Raw genomic sequence first — 20,219 nt, forward strand, 5'->3', positions numbered from 1 at the left:
GAACTGGCCTCAGCCTTGATTTGCTCTGCAGGCTGTGGTTTGCCCACTCCCATTTTAGAGGAGATTTTCCATCATGGGTTGAGCTGGGATGTAGTGGAACATCTTGAATCCCAAGGTCAGCACAATCGTGTGTGATATCTGTAGAAATTTGGGGGAAAGGTGGCATTGCACATTTCAGTGGTAGGAAAGAGAAGCAGGCATACACTGGGGTGAAGTCTGAGCGGAGGTCACCAAATCAGTGGAAAGAGGAAATCAGATGAGGAAGGGTCTGGGTGACCCCTTGCCAACTTCTTCTATGGGATAGCTGCCCATGCCTTCATACCCTGTGGGGAAGACCCACGGTTGCACAGGCAGCCTGTGACTGGGTGGGTAAATGATGAACTCTCTGTGACGCCCAACTCATTGTCCATGTCCCTGCTGGTGATAAAGGTGTGGTTTATCTCAACAGTGCTATTCCATAACCGATTCCAACCTGTGCAAGGAGTGTTATGTGTGAGCTCCTCAAACCCTTGAAACACCAAGCATCTCAGAGTTCTCAGACCAAGGACCTCCTCCTCCGTGTGGTCTTCCCACACTGTCTGACCCAAGCTGGCCTCTCCCTTCCTTGACTTCATCCAGTTCTGCTCCACCCACACATAGCTGAGTGCCCAATGTCGGGGTCTCTGCTGGGCGCCAGGGATCTGAGAGAAGTAAGGCCAAAGGCACCTGTGTGGTAGAGGGAGGAAGGCATATAAAAATGAGGGTGAGCCGGAAGTGAGAGTCTACACAGGGAAGCAAGAGTAGCCCTCACTGGTCATGACTAAAGAAAGCCCAGGCAGGAACGAAAACCCAGTGGGCCAATGAATAAATTAAACTAAAAATGGGTGTGAGAGAAATTTGTCCGCGGTGGGATGTCAACCAGAAGGAGAGTGTGGGCTCAGGGGCAGAGGCGCCGTGGCCACGGTGAGGCCGGGGCTTCTAGAAATGTGCCGGCCCCTCCCTCCAGGACTGACTTCAGGCAGAGGGAGCAGGCAAGCCATTCAGAATCACAGTAATCCAAGTCTGTGCCCCAACCGGTAATGCTGGGTCAGGCAGGAGATTGAGAATCACTGGAGGAGGCAGGGAGGGACCAGGCTGGGCGGGGCCCTGGGCGGGTTCAAGGGCTTTCTCCCCAAGGTTTTTAAGCAGCTTAGGAATTTCAGAAAGATCACGCTGCAGCAATGTGGCGGTTGGACTAAATAAGTGTGAGCCTAGAAACACGGCATCACACTCAGAATAAAAGAATTCTGTCTCAGCCATCCATCTGGGCCTGAGCCATAATGGGAGGTGTGGGGATGGAGAGGACATGACAGGAATGCAGACAATGAGGGGGTGAATTGACACAGAGTGGCACTGACAGCAAGGTCGGGAGGGAGCCAGCTTTCTGTCGGCCTCCTGGGGACTCTGACTCCCCCCACTGCCCGGGCCCTCAGAGGACACTGGGCTGAGCAGAGGAGGGCGGAGACTTCAGATCGGGTGGAGTCGACCTTGAAGCCCTCTGGGCTGGGCAGTCTCCTCCTCCCTCCAGGGAAGGCACTGGACCAGGGAAACTCACTAAAGAAAGTATTCGGGAGCAGGGCTGCAGGAGGATGGCCTCCCTCCAGGAATGCAGATGGTTGGTTCCCAGGCCTCCCCACCTGAGAAAGCATTTCTCACCCCAGGAGCAGCGTTTCTCAGTCAGCCAGATGGCATTCCACCTTTGTTGACTTTCTAGGGGAGTAAAGCTGGAGGGTGAACCCAGGAATATTTTGCAGTAGAGGAGGAGACAGGGTCGTGCTCCACCTTGACTCACACATGGATGTTCCCCAAAGTGATCTCATGGAAACTGTTCAAATATGAGTGCTGATTCTCCCTCAAAAGATGAAGGAAGCACAGAAAAACCCGCCTGGGGGCCATCCCATTTCCTCTGCCCCTCCTTTTGTCATTTTCAGAATAATTCATTCCAGGGGTTTTTCACATTCTTGGGATGCAGTGAACTTCCATTTCTTGAAGTGGGACCATTAGATATAGGCAGAGGTCCTCCCTGTCACCTGATAAAAGAGAAATTCATTTATTTATTCTCGATTGACTTTTTTGGCAGGAAGCATGAAAACACGGGTGTTCTGATAAATTTCAGGATTTCTTTTAAAGAGATATGAAGAATTCTTTATTAGTTCAAATGTTTTCAAATGCAGGTAAAGGAGACCCCAAACTCCAATGGCTTAAGTAATAAAGGAATTTATTGGCTGACATAATCAGAAATCAGAGATGGGGTGGGCTTCAGGGCTGGTTGATTCAGGGGCTAGGGTTGATTCAATTACTCTGCTCAGCTTTGCAGTGTTGGGTAAGGTGACCATGGAGAAAAAGAGAGTAAGCCAGGCATTCAGGCAGAAAAAGATTCATTATAGGAAGAAAGAAAGTAAGTAAGTAACTGGCTTTAGAGAAAAACCAATGCCCTCCCTTTACAGACAACCCTTCTTATACCTTATTGATGGGTAATTGTGCCCCAAAGGGAAGGGGCCTTAGTTTATCTTTAGCCCACAGCTGGAGTCTTGTGGTCGCGTAGTTGAAGGGGTCTCACAGTTGGGTGGTCACATAGTCTTGAGAAACTGGCACCAGCAGGGAGAAACAGGATATTGCCTTCAGGAAAAACAGGATTCCCCCAGGGCAATGTGGCCACAGTAACTTCATCTCTTGTTTGTCAGGGCACCACAATGGGCCATATTTTAACTATATGCTATGAGCCCCTTGTGAACCCTAACGTTGCAGCCTTTTTGATATAGGGTAAGGGCTGAAGGTCAGGCTTCTGTATCTGCTTTGCACTGGTTTTGTTAGGGGAAGCGCACTGATTGAAACTGCCCACCCTGGCCAAGCACCATTTTCATGAGTTGTTTTACAATAGGAGGTCCTGGTAAGGAACACAGAACTAATAAGCCTCCACCAACTGGAAGAGTTCAGGAAAGGTCAAAAGGAGACACCACATTTCCAACCTCCTCCCAGAATCCTTCTCCCTGGCATCCATCTTGGCTGAACAAGGCGTGCACCACCAGGAAGGACTCTGAGTCTGAATGATTGGCTAAAGACAACCAGGAAACTAATCCCATCACCATAAAACCCAAGACTGCAAGCCATATGGCAGAGCTGTTCTCCTGGGTTCCCTTACCCTACTGCTCTCTACCCAGGCGCCCTTTCCCAATAAAATCTCTTGCTTTGTCAGCACATGTGTCTCCTCGGACAATTCATTTTCAAGTGTTAGACAAGAGCCCAGTTTCAGGCCCTGGAAGGGGTCCCCCTTCCTGCAACAGTTCGGGGGTGTTGTCATGGGGTAAGATAAGAATAGGCTGGAATGTGGGTTAAGGGAAGTCTGAGTGAGCTCAAAGTGTGTGATAATTGGAGCAAGTTAGAAGTAGCTCATGAACAGTCTGGCTGGTGAAGACTCATAGGCAGTCCTGGAGAAAAAAGACACATTTTGAAAAAAGACACATTAGACAGGGACCGAAAGTCAGAATAAGGGTTAATATGAGAAGGGGACCCAGTAAAGGTAGGACCCATGGCATCCAATCCCAATTGCTTAACCAGTTTTCCCATGATTTACTAAGATGTTGATGTATTCTTGAGGCCCTATTTGTCAGATTCTTTGCTGCCTGCTTTGCAACACCCTACTTATTGAACTGTGGTATTGGAGAAGACTCTTGAGAGTCTCTTGGACAGCAAGGAGAGCCAATAAAGGAGATCATTCCTGGGTGTTCATTGGAAGGACTGATACTGAAGCTGAAACTCCAATACTTTAGCCACCTCATTCGAAGAGTTGACTCATTGGAAAAGACCCTGATGCTGGAAGGGATTGGGGGCAGGAGGAGAAGGAGACAACAGAGGATGAGATGGCTGGATGGCATCACTGACTCGATGGACATGAGTTTGGGAAAACTCCAGGAGTTGGTGATGGACAGGGAAGCCTGGCATGCTGCGATTCATGGGATCGCAAAGAGTCAGACATGACTGAGCAACTGAACTGACTTATTGGCGTAGAAGCAACAGGTTTCATCTATGAAAAGACAAAGGCCTCCTTTTTCTGCTGTGAGAAGGTCTAATCCTCTTCTGGTTTGAAGGACCACAGCTGTCAGGGAGTCTAGTTGGCCCTGGAGAGTGATAAGGCCAGCAGCTACTTCTGGCTCTCAATAAGATCCTTAGAGAGACTGTGACAGTAGTTTACAGAGGTCGTGAGCCCTGCTGTCCCTGTTCCAATCCCCGCTGCTCTTCCTAAGCTTATCAATAAGAGAATGAATTGAATTGCTTGTTTGGGTTGGTTGTGGATTAGTGTGATAGAGAAGGTTTGGTTGTTAGGAGGAATAGAGATGTATCAAGTAAGATCAGGGTTATTGAAAGGGGCTGAAGAGATATGAGAGGAATGAGGTATCAAGTCTTCTAATGTCTCATTGCAAGTGTGAATTGGAGGCTCAGAAAAATTAGGGATGAGGATGGCAGGGTTGAGAGTAGGGCAGCATTCAAAAGAGAACTCGGGAGATTCTAGGAGGGTGACATGAATTAGTTGGATACGAGAAGGTGATAGAAGAGCCATGGTCTTGTGTGAGAGTTAAGTCCTTAAGGTCATGTTGTGAGCAAATGACCATGGGTGTCCCAAAAGTAAGTTTTTTGCTTTCTTGAGTGAGAAGTGTAGCTATGGCCAGAGCACACAGGCAGGCTGGCCATCCCTGTATGGTGGTATCCAGTTGTTTTGACAGGTGAGCAGTGGGGGGAAAGGAAGGGCCCTGCATCTGTCCTAAGACTCCTAGGGCAATTTTATGTCTCTCAGTAGTGTAGAGTATAAAAGGGCGAGAAAGATCAGGCAGTGTTAAAGCTGGGGCTGACAGAATAGCTTGTTTTAGAGCATTAAAGGCTGAACAGGTATTTGACTTAGGCTCGAGAGGCTCCAAAAGATCCCCCTGGGTAGCTTGATATAGGGGTTGTGCTAAGAGGGCAAAATTGGGGATCCAGAGGTGTAGATACCCAGCCAAGCCCCAAAAGGAGAGAATTTCCATTTTTGATGTAGGGCAGATATAAGGGGCTTGCTATCAGTAGTTATATGTCTCTTTGTTGGTGACAGGAGAACTCCAAGATAGGTGACCTCAGGGAGGGCAAGTGGAGGGGATACTCGATAGCCCCAATCAGCTAGGAAGTTGAGGAGTTGTATGTCGCTGAGAATGTATGAGTGAGGGGCTACAAAGGAGATCATTTACATATTGGAGGATAGAACTTGGGGCAAGATTGAGAGAGGTTAAGTGTGAGGCCAAGCTTGGCCAAAGAAATGAAGACTATCATGAAATGCTTGGGGAAGAACAGTCCACGTTAATTGTTGGGAGCGATGACTGTCTGGATCAGTCCAGGTAAAAGCAAAACGATCTTGAGGGTCTGGGTGTAAAAGGATGGTGAAAAATCCATCCTGAAGGTCCAGGACGGTGAAATAGTTGGTAGAAGGAGAAATAAGGGAAAGAAGAGTATAGGGATTTGGGACTACTGGGTCAATGGAGACAACAGCAGCACTAATAAGTCTCAAGTCTTGAACCAGGTGGTAGGAGCCATTTGTCTTTTTAACAGAAGGATAGGCATGTTATAAGGAGAGTGAGTAGGGCGCAAGAGACTGACACAGCAGCTTAGAGATGATGGACTTAATCCCTGTTGATGTATTTGGGAAATAGGGTATTGAGATTGATTGGGAAGCTTTGTTGAATCTTTTAGATGAATATAAATGGGAGTATGGTGGGAGGCAATGGAGGGGTTATCAGTATCCCGGTCTATAGGGTTTATGGAGAAGGAGGGTAATGGGGAGGTGAGGAAATAGTAGGTTTGAGAAGCAGTAGCCAGGCCAGGTCTGGGAGAAAGATATGGAATAGTGAGGAAAGCCTTGAATTTGGAGAGTAGATCCCTTCCAAGGATTGGAGTGGTGCATTTTGGGATAATGAGGACAAAATGAGAGAATGGGGTATTTTGAAGTGTGCAAGGCAGAGGTTTGGTAATCTGTGGTGTAGACACTAAACTATCAACCCCCACAATAGAGATCTGAGAGACTTCAGTTTTTCTGGAATAAGCAGGCATGGCAGAATAGGTGGCCCCCGTGTTGGTAAGTACTCTTGCCTGGAAAATCCCATGGACGGAGGAGCCTGGTAGGCTGCAGTCCATGGGGTCACTGGGAGCTTTCATGCATTGTAGAAGGAAATGGCAACCCACTCCAGTGTTCTTGCCTGGAGAATCCCAGGGACGGGGGAGCCTCGTGGGCTGCCGTCCATGGGGTTGCACAGAGTCAGACATGACTGAAGTGACTTAGCAGCAGCAGTGTTGATAAGAAAAGAGATCGGCTTACCTGCCACTGTGAAAGTCACCCTGGGCTCCGTAGAGGTGATGAGAGTTGGGGCCTGGGGCCCTGGGCACCTTTGGTCTTCAGTGGTGAGTCCGAGGAGTCTGGGCAGAGCTGGGTCCAAACTCCTCCTTGGGACTGGGAGGCCATGTCTGGATCCCTAGAGGGGGATTAGGGCAGTCTACCTTCCAATGTCCCTTTATGCCATAATTAGGACTTGGACCCAGAGGGGCCCTGGGCTACGGGCATGAGCGGGCCCAATGCCCTTCTTTACCACACTTGTAACAGGGCCTAGATGATTTCTTTTCTCTGTCAGAGGATTGAGGTATGGAGCCATGTAGGGCAGTGGCTGAGAGATGATATTTAGCTTGATCTCTTTGAGCCTTTTCTAGTTTTGCCTGTTCTGTTATTGAAAATTTTAAAAGCCAAATTTAAAAGATCTCATTGAGAGGTTCAAGGGCCTTCCTCTGCCTTTTTTAGCTCTCTTTGAATGTCTGGGTATGATTAGGAAGTAAAATGGGTCAGTTCAGTCAGTCAGTTCAGTCGCTCAGTCATGTCCGACTCTGCCACCCCATGGACTGCAGCACGCCAGGCCTCACTGTCCATCACCAAATTCCGGAGTTTACTCAGATTCATATCCATCGAGTTAGTGATGCCATCAATGGCTATTAAGGACAATAGTACCTTCTGTTGAAGTTGGATCTAATTTTGTATATTTTTGCAGGGCTTCTGTTAATCTAGCTAGAAATTATGCTGGATTTTCACCCGGTCTTTGAGTTATTTCTCTGAATTTATTAAAGTTAACAGCTTTATGTCCTGCTTTTTGGAGGCCTGCAATAAGGCAAGTCACCATATGATTATGGGCTGTTCACCCCAGACGCCCTGCCTAGTAGTCCCAGTTAGGGTCATCCCTGGGAATGGCAGCTGAGCCTACAGGATTAGTATCATCAGTTTGATGCACTTCATGGGCATGAGCTCAAGAAGCTTGCCAGACTCATTCTTTTTCTTCTGGGAGGAGGATAGAGGAGAGTAAAATGTAAATATCATGCCAGGTCAAGTCATAAGAGTGGGTGAGGTATTTAAATTCTTTTAAATAAGTGTCAGGGTCAGAGGAAAAAGAGCCAAGACGTTTTTTGATTTGAGATAAATCGGAGAGGGAGAATGGGATGTGTACCCAAACAATGCCTTCTGTACCAGCCACCTCTTGCAAGGGAAGAAAGGGAGCAGGAAGGAATTCAGAGTCCTGTTTCTTTAAGGCCGAGCAGCCAGGATTGAGGAGGGGATTTAGGGAGGTCGGGATGGGGACTTGAGACTCTGGTCATAGGAGGTGGAGGTGGAGCTGAAGTCCCGGAGCACTTTTCAGAAATAGGAATGGGGGAGGTTCAGAAGGCAAGAGAAGGGCAACATGGAACTGGGTCTGCCACGATAGGATTAGAGGGGATAGGAGATGCACTGTGGTCAGAAGGGTCAAAAGAAGAGGAGGAAAACTCCCAACAGGGATCAGGAAATATAGTATTAGGGGGATGTGGCCCAGAATGGGCTAAAAGTATCTGAGAAGTAGAACAGGAAGTACAGAGAGAGGGCCAAGGGCAGAAAGTGAAGAAAGCCTGAACAGAAGGGATCTCTGGCCACTTGCATTGTGGCGGCAGAAGTTACCGAGGTCCCATAAAGTACTGTAATTGAGAGTTCCTTTTTCTGACCACTGGGACCTATTTTCCAGTCAACATTGTGGCCATACAGTGTGAGAGTAATAAGTGAGTCACTTTGGCTTTGTTTCTCCTTGAAAACCCAAGGTTTTTAGATTTTGGAGAAGGCAGCCTAAAGGGGTAGATTTTGTAGATTCGGTTCAGTTCAGCTCAGTTCAGTTGCTCAGTCGTGTCTGACTCTTTGTGACCCCATGGACTGCAGCACACCAGGCCTCCCTGTCCATCACCAACTCCTGGAGTTTACTCAAACTCATGTCCACTGAGTCGATGATGCCATCCAACCATCTCATCCTCTGTCGTCCCCTTCTCCTCCTGCCTTCAATCTTTCCCAGCATCAGGGTCTTTTCCAATGAATCAGTTCTTCGAATCAGGCGGCCAAAATATTGGGGTTTCAGCTTCAACATCAGTCCTTCCAATGAATATTCAGGACTGATTTCCTTTAGGATGGACTGGTTGGATCTCCTTGCAGTCCAAGGGATTCTCAGGAGTCTTCTCCAACACCACAGTTCAAAAGCATCAATTCTTTGGCGCTCAGCTTTCTTTATAGTCCAACTCTCACATCCATACATGACTACTGGAAAAGCCATAGCTTTGTAGTTTGGGACTGACAATTTCCTGTTACAATCAAAAGGGAAGGAGGGCAAACCAGGGTGAGGTAAAACAAGAAGAAAGTTCAGAGAGGAAAGCCATCCCCATTCTCACAGCCTTCTCAGACAGCGACAGGGTCTACCTGGAAATGGACGTCCCCTATTTCAAACTGAGACCAGAGTCCAAGGGCCATGGGGATCCTCCACCTAGTGCTAGGGCTTCAAAAACCAGACCAGAGAAAGAGGATCCAAGAGAGCCAAATTCACCCACCCCTGCAGCCGATGAATTTTGAACCAGGGTGTGGATGTCAGTCCAACAAGGCAAGAGGAGAATCCCGTCCCCGGGGCTCATCCCAGTTTCTTGGTGAGGTACAAGGGAGGGAACCACCGAAGGTGGGCTCAGAAGAGGAGCCCAGCTAGCCACGGTGGGTCTTCCCTCCCGGGTTTCGTCATCAGGAATGCAAGGCAAATGCAAAGAAAAAGAGATAGAGCAAGGCATTCAGGCAGAGAAAGATTCATTATAGGAAGAAAGAAAGAAAGAAACTGGCTTTAGAGAAAAACCAATGCCCTCCCTTTACAGCCAACCCTTCTTATACTTATCGATGGGTAATCACGCCCCAAAGGGAGGGGACCTTAGTTTATCTTTAGCCCGCAGCTGGGGTCTTGTGGTCACACAGTTGAAGGGGTCTCACTGAGTGGTCACATAGTCTTGAGAAACTGGCACCAGCAGGGAGAAACAGGATATTGCCTTCAGGAAAAACAGGATGCCCCCAGGGCAATGTGGCCACTGTGACTTCATCTCTTGTTTGTCAGGTTACCACAATGGGCCATATTTTAACTATATGCTATGAGCCCCTTGTGAACCCTAACATTTTGCCTTCAACCTCACATGACTGCTGTCTTTCCATGCTTTGCACTCAGAGGCTATAGTGTCCTGAGGAAGAAGAGACTGTCTCTCTATGGGGGTCTCTCCTGGGCAAGGAGATACCTCCTGGCCCCACCTCTGCAGACTTTTACTCAGTTCCCATTGGCCCGACTTTGGTCTCAGGCCCATGACTGAGTTGGTCACTGCAAAGAAAATGGGATGGTGCACACACCAGCCAGGCATCCCTGAAACTCAGTTGTTGTCTTGCTCTGAAGCATGTGACTTCACCAAGGAAGCAGTGGAGGCATGAACCAAGCCAGAAATCTACAAGGAAGGAGGGTCATGGGAGCTGCAGAAATGACAAACCATGTCCTCTGCAGACCAGGAGACTTTATTTCTGAATTAAACAATGAATCCATGAGGTGATATTTGAGAAATGGCTCTGCCACACAGATGTCACACAGAATTAAAGATGGTACAGGATGATCAGTAGAATAAGAAGGAAAAGTAAACTGCACCAAACAAGACAAACACAAAGCTCATAATTCACAACAATCCAGGCTCTGAGTCGGAAGACTGTCTTGAAGGCACAGTTGCTCTCAGCCTCTTTCAGGCCTTGCCTTTGCTTTGCAACCTGCAGCCGTACCTTGTCCAGGTAGCGCCTCTGACCTTCTCCATGGGCGCCACCCCCCATCTGCAGGAGCATCTGTGCATCACAGAAGAGCTCGTTGGTAAGGAAGACGCCCTGGTGCTCCTGCTCCAGCCCCTCGATCACAGCCATCAGCTGGGCCAGCTGCTCTCTCTGCTCATCCCCCAAGGCCCGGTTGTTGAAGGCACAGTACCTCCGCCCGCACTCCCGGACCAGGCGCCTCAGCCTGAGGTTGTCTGTGTTTGCCACGTACTCATCCAAGGATCCGCCCTCTAAGTCTTCCTTGTGGGTGAAGAGGATGACCATGTATCTCTCAGCTCCTGCCCCAAAGACCTCCTTCACCCTGGTCACGGCCACCACGTCCTGCTCGGTGAAGCGCCCCAGCTGGGTCACCAGCAGCAGCACGTGGGGCCCTGGCACCGACAGCAGGTAACAGGCTCCGATATTCTCATACACCTCTTGATCCTGGGCCTCGGCCTCGAAGATGGGGGGCGTGTCCACCACCACGATGCTCCTCCCATTCCACATGCCTGTTGCCCTCTGACACTTCCTGGTCACTGCCTGGGCCCCCAGCTTGGACTCAAACACGGGCTGGCAGAGGATGCTGTTCCCGGTGGCACTTCTCCCGCTGCCTGTTTTCCCTACCAGGATGATCCTCAATGAAGATGATTCTGGATTTAAGCTCTCTCCTCCTCCACCTGTCAGAGCACATAAAAAGTTAATGTGCAATCCCTATGGACTGAATGTGTCCCCCTCAAAAAAAAAATTCATATGTGAAACACTGATTCTCAACGTGATGGTCACTGGTGGTCAGGTCTTTGGGAGGTGATGAGGTCTAGATGAGGGCATGAGGATGAAACTCCATGATGGAATTAGTGTCCTTCTAAGAAAAAAAGGACTACATTCATTAGAAGGACTGATGCTGACACTGAGGCTCCAATATTTTGGCCACTTGATGCAAAGAGCCAGCTCTTTGGAAAAGACCCAACTCATTGGAAAAGGCCCTGATGCTGGGAAACACTGAGGGCAGGAGGAGAAGGGGGTGACAGAGGATGAGATGGTTGAATGGCATCACTGACTCAATGGATGTGAGTTTGAGCAAACTCTGGAGATGGTGAAGAACAGGGACACCTGTCCAGGTCAGGCATGCTTCAGTCCTTGGGGTCCCAAAGAATCGGACACCACTTAGCGACTGAACAACAACAAAAAAGAAAAGAAAGAGATGACTCTCTCTCCATCAGATGTGGACACAGCAACCAGGAAGTGGCTTCTCCCCAGACACCAAATCCCCCACACCTTGATCTTGAACCTCCCAGGCTCCAGAACAGTCAGAAATAAATATTTCTTGATTACCACCCAATCTCTGCTATTTGTTTTAGCAGTTTTAACTGACAAAAAGAGTAATACATGCCTCTTGAGGAGGAAGAGAACAAAAGAAAAAAGAAAAAGATCTCAAAGGACTAGCACATCTGGATCAGTTTGGCTGTCACACCCTCAATTCTCACCACGGGCCTGGGCTCAGAGTAAATTTTCTTATATAGAGAAAAAGGGAGCTCACACAGGCTGGTAGAATAAATCACCCAGGATGGCCAAAGTCTTTAGGATTTATCCTTCCAGGATGCTGGATTTTTCCAACCTTTCCAAAACCTTCTCCCTATTCAGTTCCCACCCAGAAGTCTTTTTGATGATCTGAGCTTCCTACAGCCACTGAATTAAATATTTGTCCCATACTTTCAACTCCTCCCATCCCTGCCTGGTCTCCATTTTATCACATGGCTGGGTTTTCTATGAAAAAAACGTATACTCAGTAAGAAGGGTATGACAGCAAATAGCCTAGTAAGTTCTATTTCCTGGGGAAATGTGTTTCCTTTGTCTTCAGGTGACTCTAGTCTTGTACCTTGCACTGCAGGTGGGAAGTTGCCTGCCCCAGTGCTGAGCTCATGGCCCCCCAGTGTCGTGAAGGGCTCCTCCAGACCTTACCTGTGGTGCAACTGTCTCCTCCACCCTGCCGAAGCCCTTCCATTTTGTTCTAGGGAAAGAACAGGCAAGGATTGTTCAGACAAGTTGGATGTGACATCCAGGACAGAACACCACATTTTATAGACAAGGAGACTGAAGAGGGGAAAAAAACAACTACTGAAGGTCAACATAATCTAATGGATGAGCTGAGACTAAAACCAAAGTCTGCTGACCCTCAACCACTCTTGACACTAGACTGAGGCTCCTAGTGAAGAGTATACAGACAGTCCCAACACGAGGGCACTGACATGTGGTTTCCCACCACCGGTATTTAGTTACTGACAAGATGCACTGAAAAACATGCTGCCCACCCAGAAGACCAAACATGGAAGCTGGTCATTTCCTGGCATCCTGGCTCTCTGCCTTGAGGGTCTCAGTCCTGTCCTGAGTTCCAAACTCAAGATTGCCTGGCAAAGTTTCTCCCTTTGGTAAATTCACAAAAGAAGCTCTTCCCTAAGTTCTTCCATGGTGAGGGTGGTGTAGAGGGTCACCAATCATCCCAGTTTGCCCTGGACAGAGAGGATCCCCTGATCAAAGGAGCTTCAGTGTTGAAACTGAGAGAGTCCCAGGCAAACTGGGACGAGTTGGTCATGGCAGAAATAGAAGATGGTCATGAGTCCAGGTGGGCAGGAGGGTGGACCATACATCCGGTAAACAGAGGAAACACCTGATCTGTTAGGTTCAGGCCCGCTGTTATGTTACCAAAGATCTACACATCTATGTTCTCAGCTCAAACAGTCCCAGACCAGTAACTACCTCAGGGCCATCTCTCTCCTGCCCACTCTCCTTCTTTCGCCTTCCCCCATATGCCTTTTTCTTGATCTTTCTCTTTCTTCCCACCTCCTACTTCTTCTGCTCAGTGAGGGGGTCCACTGAGGCCCCACCTAAGGATGACTACTCAAGCTCCATTACTAGGAAAGTTCTTCACAACCCTTTCCAAAACTACATCAGGACCTTGCTGTGTGCAAACTTTTAGAGTATTTTCTAAAGCTCAAGAAGTTAATGCTAAAGAATGAATCTCTAATTGTGGAATTTCAGCATCTAGGACAGATGAACCAAAAAAAAAAAATGTTTTGGAATAAGTGAATTTCCTCCACCGTCTGTGGGATCACACCATATAGAATATTATCTAACCATCTGTGAAATTGGCTGCAATGATTACCTTTGAAGGAAAAATAATTTAATAAATAAGTTATTTTCATTTGAAAGTCAACATTCAGCTTCTGTCAGTTTCCTAATAATATTTTGTAATTCATTCTAATGGTATTGTATTTTTCAAGCCAAAAGACAATTCTGCTTCAAGACTTCATTGTCACCTCCTGCCTGAGTTTCCAGCCTGCCAGTCTGCCCTACAAATTCCAGACCTACCATCCCCCATAATCGTGTGAGCCAATTCCTTCAAATAAATTTCTTCATACATATATCCTGTTGGTTCTTTTTTTCTAGAGAAAACTGATACATCAATTCAGCTAATTCTCTCTGTTGAAACTTGGAAAAGGAACAAATCTGAAAATAATTCTAATCTTTGGCTGGATCTTTTCAAGGAGGATTTTTAAACATATTGCATAGGGGTGACAAATGGGAGAACTATGTTTTGTGTTTTTTTTTAGATATCAGCTTGTTTTCTGTGCTGATGATCTTGAAACCAAGATGTTCTATTTTCTCACATATTGCCCTTGGGTCATATTGAATGGTGGTCTCCAGAGAGGACCACTGAGGAGGGGCTCCCGAGCATCTGAGGGTACCACGCAGGTACCAAGTAAGTGACTAGAGTGATGAGGGGCAGAGAAGGTGATGCTGAAAGAGCTGCAGAAAGGGGAACTGGAGGGGGAAGGCTGGAGATGATATGCCTGGACTCATAGAGAAATCAAATGACACTGTCCACATCTTTTAAATATGAGGAAACTGAGGCTTCAGGGGGTAGGTAATACAGCAATGACATGAAGCTGCCTTCACCCAGGACTGGTGTTGAAGGGATATCAGAGAGAGATGGCAACTCCTTCACTGTGTCTCCTGGCCAATTTAGAATGCAGGCAGGACCAGAGCATGCCGCCTGCCCTGCGTGCTGGAAGAGACTGGTCCCCTTGGGCTGCCCCTAAGTCCCTTGGGAACAGGTCAAGCAGAGCTACTCACATGATATATGTGACCAAGCAACTGGTAACCAGACATGTCTTCCAAGAATGAGAGGCTTAAATTGCTGCTCTCTTTGAGCCTAGCCTGAGCAGAAAGAGAAGTTAAAAAAAAAAAAAAGTGGGGGGGGGGGGGCCTTCACAAAAACCATCTTTCTCAACTATTTTTTGAAGATTTATTTCTTCTCTCTAGTTTAATGCAAATGGCCATACCTCTGGTGAGAAGGCTGCCACCACGTCCCAGCTGCACCTCTCCTCTGCTCTGTCCCCTGAAGACCCCTGTGCCCATCAGTCCCCTCCCAACATAACCACCACCATGCTTCCTCCTGCCAACAACCCAGCTCCCTCGTTTTAAAGCCATCATCCCTTCATTCATTCATTTAAGTGCTACACAACTGAGCGACTTCACTTTCACTTTTCACTTTCATACATTGGTGAAGGAAATGGCAACCCACTCCAGTGTTCTTGCCTGGAGAATCCCAGGGATGGGGGAGCCTGGTGGGCTGCCATCTATGGGGTCGCACAGAGTCGGACACGACTGAAGTGACCTGGCAGCAGTAGCAGCAGCAAACACTTTTCTTCCTACACTTGGAAGACAGTTGGACCAGTTTAGAGAACAGCTCCTTCCAGAGACTGGGAAAGAAGGGGATTCCTTCTACCACACTTGGAGAGCCCTACTTGCCACCACGTCTCCCCTGGGCAGAGCTGAAAGGAGCACGTGGGGCAAACATAGAGGCACCCTTGTGAAAATTGTGAAACTGATTCAGCTTCAGGAAAATACTGAAACTGGCCGGAAATGGACCAAAACCTGGGCAGATTATTTTACTCTTTGCCAAAAGCATTCAGAATCTCCCGCTAGTGGCCCCATAGGAGAGTGTTGGAGAGGGTGACACGCTGATTTGGAATCACAGACAAGGTAGCATGGTGAGACACTGTTACTGTCACAGGGAGCCAAGCACAATAATCCTCCAGAATAACGCCCTCATGACCCCATTCTGGTTAATGAGGAAGATAAATCATTTTTTAAACAGAAAATTGTATTTCTTTCTCAGAAACAAACCACATGCTTTACCTGAGCAGATCATCTTGAATCCTGTCTCTAAAAATTCCTCCCCTCTTGAAAATAGAAATTTTCCTTCCAGTTAAGCAGTGCATGCAACAGAAAGAAGCAACAGATAGTTGGGGAGTTTGTGATGGACAGGTACCCACTGCTAGGTTTTAAATGGATAGCCGACAAGGATCTACAGTAGAGTCCATGGAACTCTGTTCAATGTTGTGTGGTAGCCTGGATGGGAGGGGAGTTTGGGGGAGAATGGATACATGTGATTGTATGACTGGGTCCCTACACTGTTCACCTGAAACTGTCACATAGTTTGTTAATTGGCTATACCCCAATACAAAGTAAAAAAGTTTAAAAAGTAAATATATAGAAGTTAGCCACCAACATTTTAAAGATAAGGGATTTCACCTTTAAAAATCTGAATTTATGTGGTTACCAGTGGGAAAACTCTGGAGATGGATGGTGGTGTGGGGGGAGGAACAAATTGGGAGATTGGTTGAAATATATACACTAATACATATACATATATATATACATATATATGTGTATATATATATATAATAGATAGCAAATGAGGACCTAATGTATATAGCACAGGGAACTCAACTCAATACTCTGTAATAAACTATATGGGAAAAGAATCTTAAAAAGTGGATATATGTATATGTATAACTGATTCATTTTGCTGTACAGCAGAAACTAGCACAATATTGTAAATCAACTATACTCCAATAAAAAAAATTTTTACATCCAAAAAAAGAGAGAGAGAGAGAAGCAACAGACATCAAGTCAGATTAAAATCACAAGGCAATTTTTCAGCCCATTTTTCAAAGGACATCCTATGACTTCAGGGAGCAGGTCAGACCCTCCTCCCAGCAATGTGCAGAAAATTCTATAGGTCCTGGTGGCTCAGACAGTAAAGAGTCTGACTCCAGTGCAGGAGACCAAGGTTCGATCCTTGGTCTTGATTGGAGAAGGGAATCACCACCCACTCCAGTATCCTTGCCTAGAGAATCCCATGGACAGAGGAGCCTGGTGGGCTACAGTCCATGGGGTCACAAAAAGCCAGACATGACTGAGCAACTAACACAGACGTGCATGAAGCAGCCACTAGGTGCATATGTGAAAATTCTTTTGCACAAACACAAGAAATAAGCAAGCTAGTATCACCAGAGGGCTACTGTCTGAGCTCATTATGTTCCATATTTTAGGTTCTGAAAAGTATGGACTTCCCTATGCTCAGTGGGTAAAGAATCTGCCTGCAACATAAGAAATACAGGAGACGCAAGTTTGATCCCTGGGTTGGGAAGATCCCCTAGAGGAGGAAATGGCAACCCACTCCAGCATTCTTGCCACTATTATACTAGTCTGATGGATTGATACAATCATTTCTGAAAAGTAATATTTTCTCTTGCAGTAAATTTGGGGATTTAGGCTACGTAATTCCTGACCCTAATAATTTTGAAATAATGAAACTGAGGCTTTGAAAGATCAAGTGTGCAGGCTGACCCAGACTGTTACTAGGGGAATCACGTAGAGAGGGAGGGAGGGGGGAAAAGAGAGAGAGAGAGACGAACAAACCCTGTTACCTGCTAGATGCTGCAAAGTTTTGCAAGTTCTCAGACAATCTTGCTGCACTCTTCCTTCCTTTCCAGGCAGCCTCTTTCTTTGGCTTCTAGTCTCATCACAAAAACACAAGATCAGTGGATGATGAAAAAAACCTGGCCACCAATCCTATCTGCCAGAGACAGAGAAGGACCAGTGCCCCAGGGTAGGCAAAGAACAACGTGTGGGTTTCCTCACCAAGCCATCCTTGGAGAATGACTCAAATGACCTCAGAGGCAGAGACACCAGAGGAAGAGGGTTTTTTTTGCTTTGGTTTTGTTTTCTTTTTAATAACATGCCATTTCCTTCTCCCTACCACATCTCTGTAAGGCTTTTGTGCAGAACAAGGTCTCTACCTCAGTTAGTCTGGAGACCCAGGGGAGCCAATGAACATCTGGGGCACAGCTGCACCCCAAACCAAGCATTTGCCACCTTTCACTGGCATAAAGTGGACCAACAGGCATCTCCTCACATCCACCATTTACCTCTTCTGCATAGATAGCTTCTTATATGTAACTCCAGATGGCAGCGAAGGCTGAACTCAAACAGGCATCTTACTTGAGATCTTCTGTGGATCTGGTCCTCTTGTCTCTCGTCAAATGCCCTGCCCTCAAGTTAGTCATGTTTTGACTTGCATGTGTGCTCCGTGTCTCAGTCATATCCTAGTCTTTGCGACTCTATGGACTGTAGCCCATCAGGCTCCTCTGTCCATGGGATTCTCCAGGCAAGACTACTGATCTGGGTTGCCATGCCCTCCTCCAGGGGATCTTCCCCACCCAGGGACTGAACCCATGTCTTTTATGTCTCCTGCATTTTCAGGCAGTCTCTTTCCCACTAGCACCACCTGGAAAGCAGGCGCGTGTTCATGCCAATTACCATGAGAGTTGGAGTTCGATAATCTTCTGTGTAGGTTTTTTTACTACTCACATATGAAAACTATCTGAGATCGAACCCATGTCTCCTGAAGCTCCTGAATTGGTGGGAGGATTCAGGGGGAAACAAAGTTTGGTAGATTTCTTCATCTGGGTGGACTTGCATTTCCATGGAAGCCAGGGACACATCTGTCCCCACTCACAGTATGATTTAGGCAAAGTGACAAGTACTTAAGAGAATGCCCTGGCAGCCTCTCGCTTCCTCTGCTTCCAGGCAAAGGCCCTGCTGGGCTGAAGCACCTCTCTGGAGACATTCTTAGGGTGAAGGGGGCATTACTAGCCCATTTGGGTTCAGATTAACTCTGGGAAAGCAACACTAAATGGGACATAGAAATACAGGTAACTCTTGGTTCTTTTGCTTAGCTTGGAGAAATGTGCTAAGTCATTTCAGTCGTGTCCCACTCTTTGTGACCCCATGGACTGTAGCCAGTCAGGCTCCTCCAGTCATGGAATTTTCCAAGCAAGAATACTGGAGTGTGTTGCCATTTTCTCCTCTAGGAGACCTTTCTGACCCAGGGATCAAACCTGCATCTCCTGTGTCTCCTGCACTGCAGGCAGATTCTTTATTTGCTCAGCCATAATGCAGATTAACACCCACATTTCACATTTACAGTGAAAGCCACACTTAACTTACAAACTATTCATCCATATTAATACTGTAATTTTAACTTTCCAAATAATACTATTACACTGAATATGGTGGATACATGCCCTCCTACTGTAGAGGACAGAAAAGCTTGCTTTTAACATACAGAAGACATTATTTTCTCTTTGCTAGCTAGAAAAGCCTCTGATATCTCATTTTTGCCCAGGGTGGGGGTGGCATGAGGAGAAGAGGGTTAAAGATCAACTCTTCTAAAACAAAATTCTTTTGCTACACATCTAACTCTTAACTGGTTTATCATGAATATTTTTATGTCTGAAGTCAACTTGTTCAGTTGTCTCAGCACATATTTTGCAAATACTTGGGACATTGCTCAAAGGAATCAAATCTACATCTGCCTTGTGAGTTTTAATGGTTAAGGTAGCCCAGTCTTTTCACCTGTCTTAGGCTACTGGTGCCCCCATACCATAGAGACTATGGGTCCTGACTAGCTACTTTCTGTGCATTAAAGAAAATGCAAATTAATCATTGAAAAAAAATCATCTTGGTTCTGTCTTCAGGCATTTTCTCAACTACATCAAAGGGTGAGATGGGATGGCCTTCTGTTGGGGACAATTGTACACTTTTCCCTCTAGACACTCTCTTTATACTCTTAGCTGATATTTTCTATTAAATTGTATGTGTTTTTCTCATTGATTCAAGAAAAGCCTTTATTTATGACTCAAGAAAGCAAAAGATTATCTATCCTATATAACAACCATTAACACTCCTCCTCTGCCCCTTTCTTTTCTTTCTTTAGAGTTTTATGGCTATTCAGGACTCCTCTTTTTCCTCCTGCATTAGCACTTGGAATTCTAGTGATGGCTTTTCAAACCATGTATTAGTCCTTCCATCGTCATGTCCAGCTCTTTGTGACCCTATGGACTGTAACCCACCACGCTCCTCTGTCCATGGAATTCTCCAGGCAAGAATTCTGGAGTGGGTTGCCATTCTTTTCTCTAGGGGATCTTCCCAACCCAGGGATTGAACCTGGGTCTCCTGCACTGCAGGCAGATTCTTTACCCATGCACCACCAGGGAAGCTCTTTAAACCACAGGTGCTTCTAATTGCTGGTGAAAGAAATATCACCTATGAAGGAGGAAGGGAGTTGCTCCTTCCTGCCTCTACAGGTGCAGGGTAAAACAACAAGTATTATTCCTACAAAAAAGTTTGTGACATATTCAGTCCTTGAAAACTGTAGTTCTGCCCTGTGAAAATAACTGTTCATCTCTCTAAGTCTGTGGAATTATGGTTGTCTTATTTAATAAAATGTTTCCCTACTGTGAGATGTAAATTGAAATCTAGTCATTCCTAACAGGTCTTAATACTCAAATGGTTTCTTGGACAGATCCACAGGAGATCACTGACAGTCCTTTCCTCTGCCATAGGCATGCAAGCAATAAAACAAAATAGAGAAGTTTGAGGTTTGTGTCTCACATTTAAATTCACAACATGCTCAGTAAAATAGAACTGTCAAGTGGTGTCAAATGTCTTGCAATACTACCCCCTGCTGTTTACTCTTAAACTCACTATGTTAACTTTTTTGCTGTGTTTGGAAATTTTAACAATTGTTTTCTTTATGGCTTCTATCATTCCTAGAAAGCCTTCCTTTCTCATCCATTTATTTAAAAATATATTATTTAGATCCACACAAAAACCTGCTCATGAATATTTA

The 20,219-nt window shown here is 46.4% G+C and overlaps 1 protein-coding gene across 2 annotated transcripts; it reads right to left on the reverse strand.

Moving 5' to 3' along the window:
* Positions 1-9,877: 9,877 nt before the first annotated feature.
* On the reverse strand, positions 9,878-17,260 carry LOC133246638 (GTPase IMAP family member 5-like). Of its 2 annotated transcripts, XM_061415147.1 has the most exons (4): positions 16,954-17,260; positions 14,309-14,392; positions 12,137-12,185; positions 9,878-10,854 (listed from the first exon to the last, which is right to left on the reverse strand). In XM_061415147.1, the coding sequence occupies exons 2-4, from the start codon at positions 14,342-14,344 to the stop codon at positions 9,974-9,976; spliced, it is 966 nt and encodes a 321-aa protein (XP_061271131.1). In that variant the 5' UTR covers positions 14,345-14,392; positions 16,954-17,260; the 3' UTR covers positions 9,878-9,973. The 2 variants fall into 2 exon arrangements, with proteins under 2 accessions (XP_061271131.1, XP_061271132.1); XM_061415148.1 differs by lacking the exon at positions 14,309-14,392 and having other exon boundaries at positions 16,954-17,259.
* Positions 17,261-20,219: the final 2,959 nt, after the last annotated feature.

The sequence above is a fragment of the Bos javanicus genome, chromosome 4, assembly GCF_032452875.1.
Source record: "Bos javanicus breed banteng chromosome 4, ARS-OSU_banteng_1.0, whole genome shotgun sequence".
Taxonomy (NCBI): domain Eukaryota; kingdom Metazoa; phylum Chordata; class Mammalia; order Artiodactyla; family Bovidae; genus Bos; species Bos javanicus.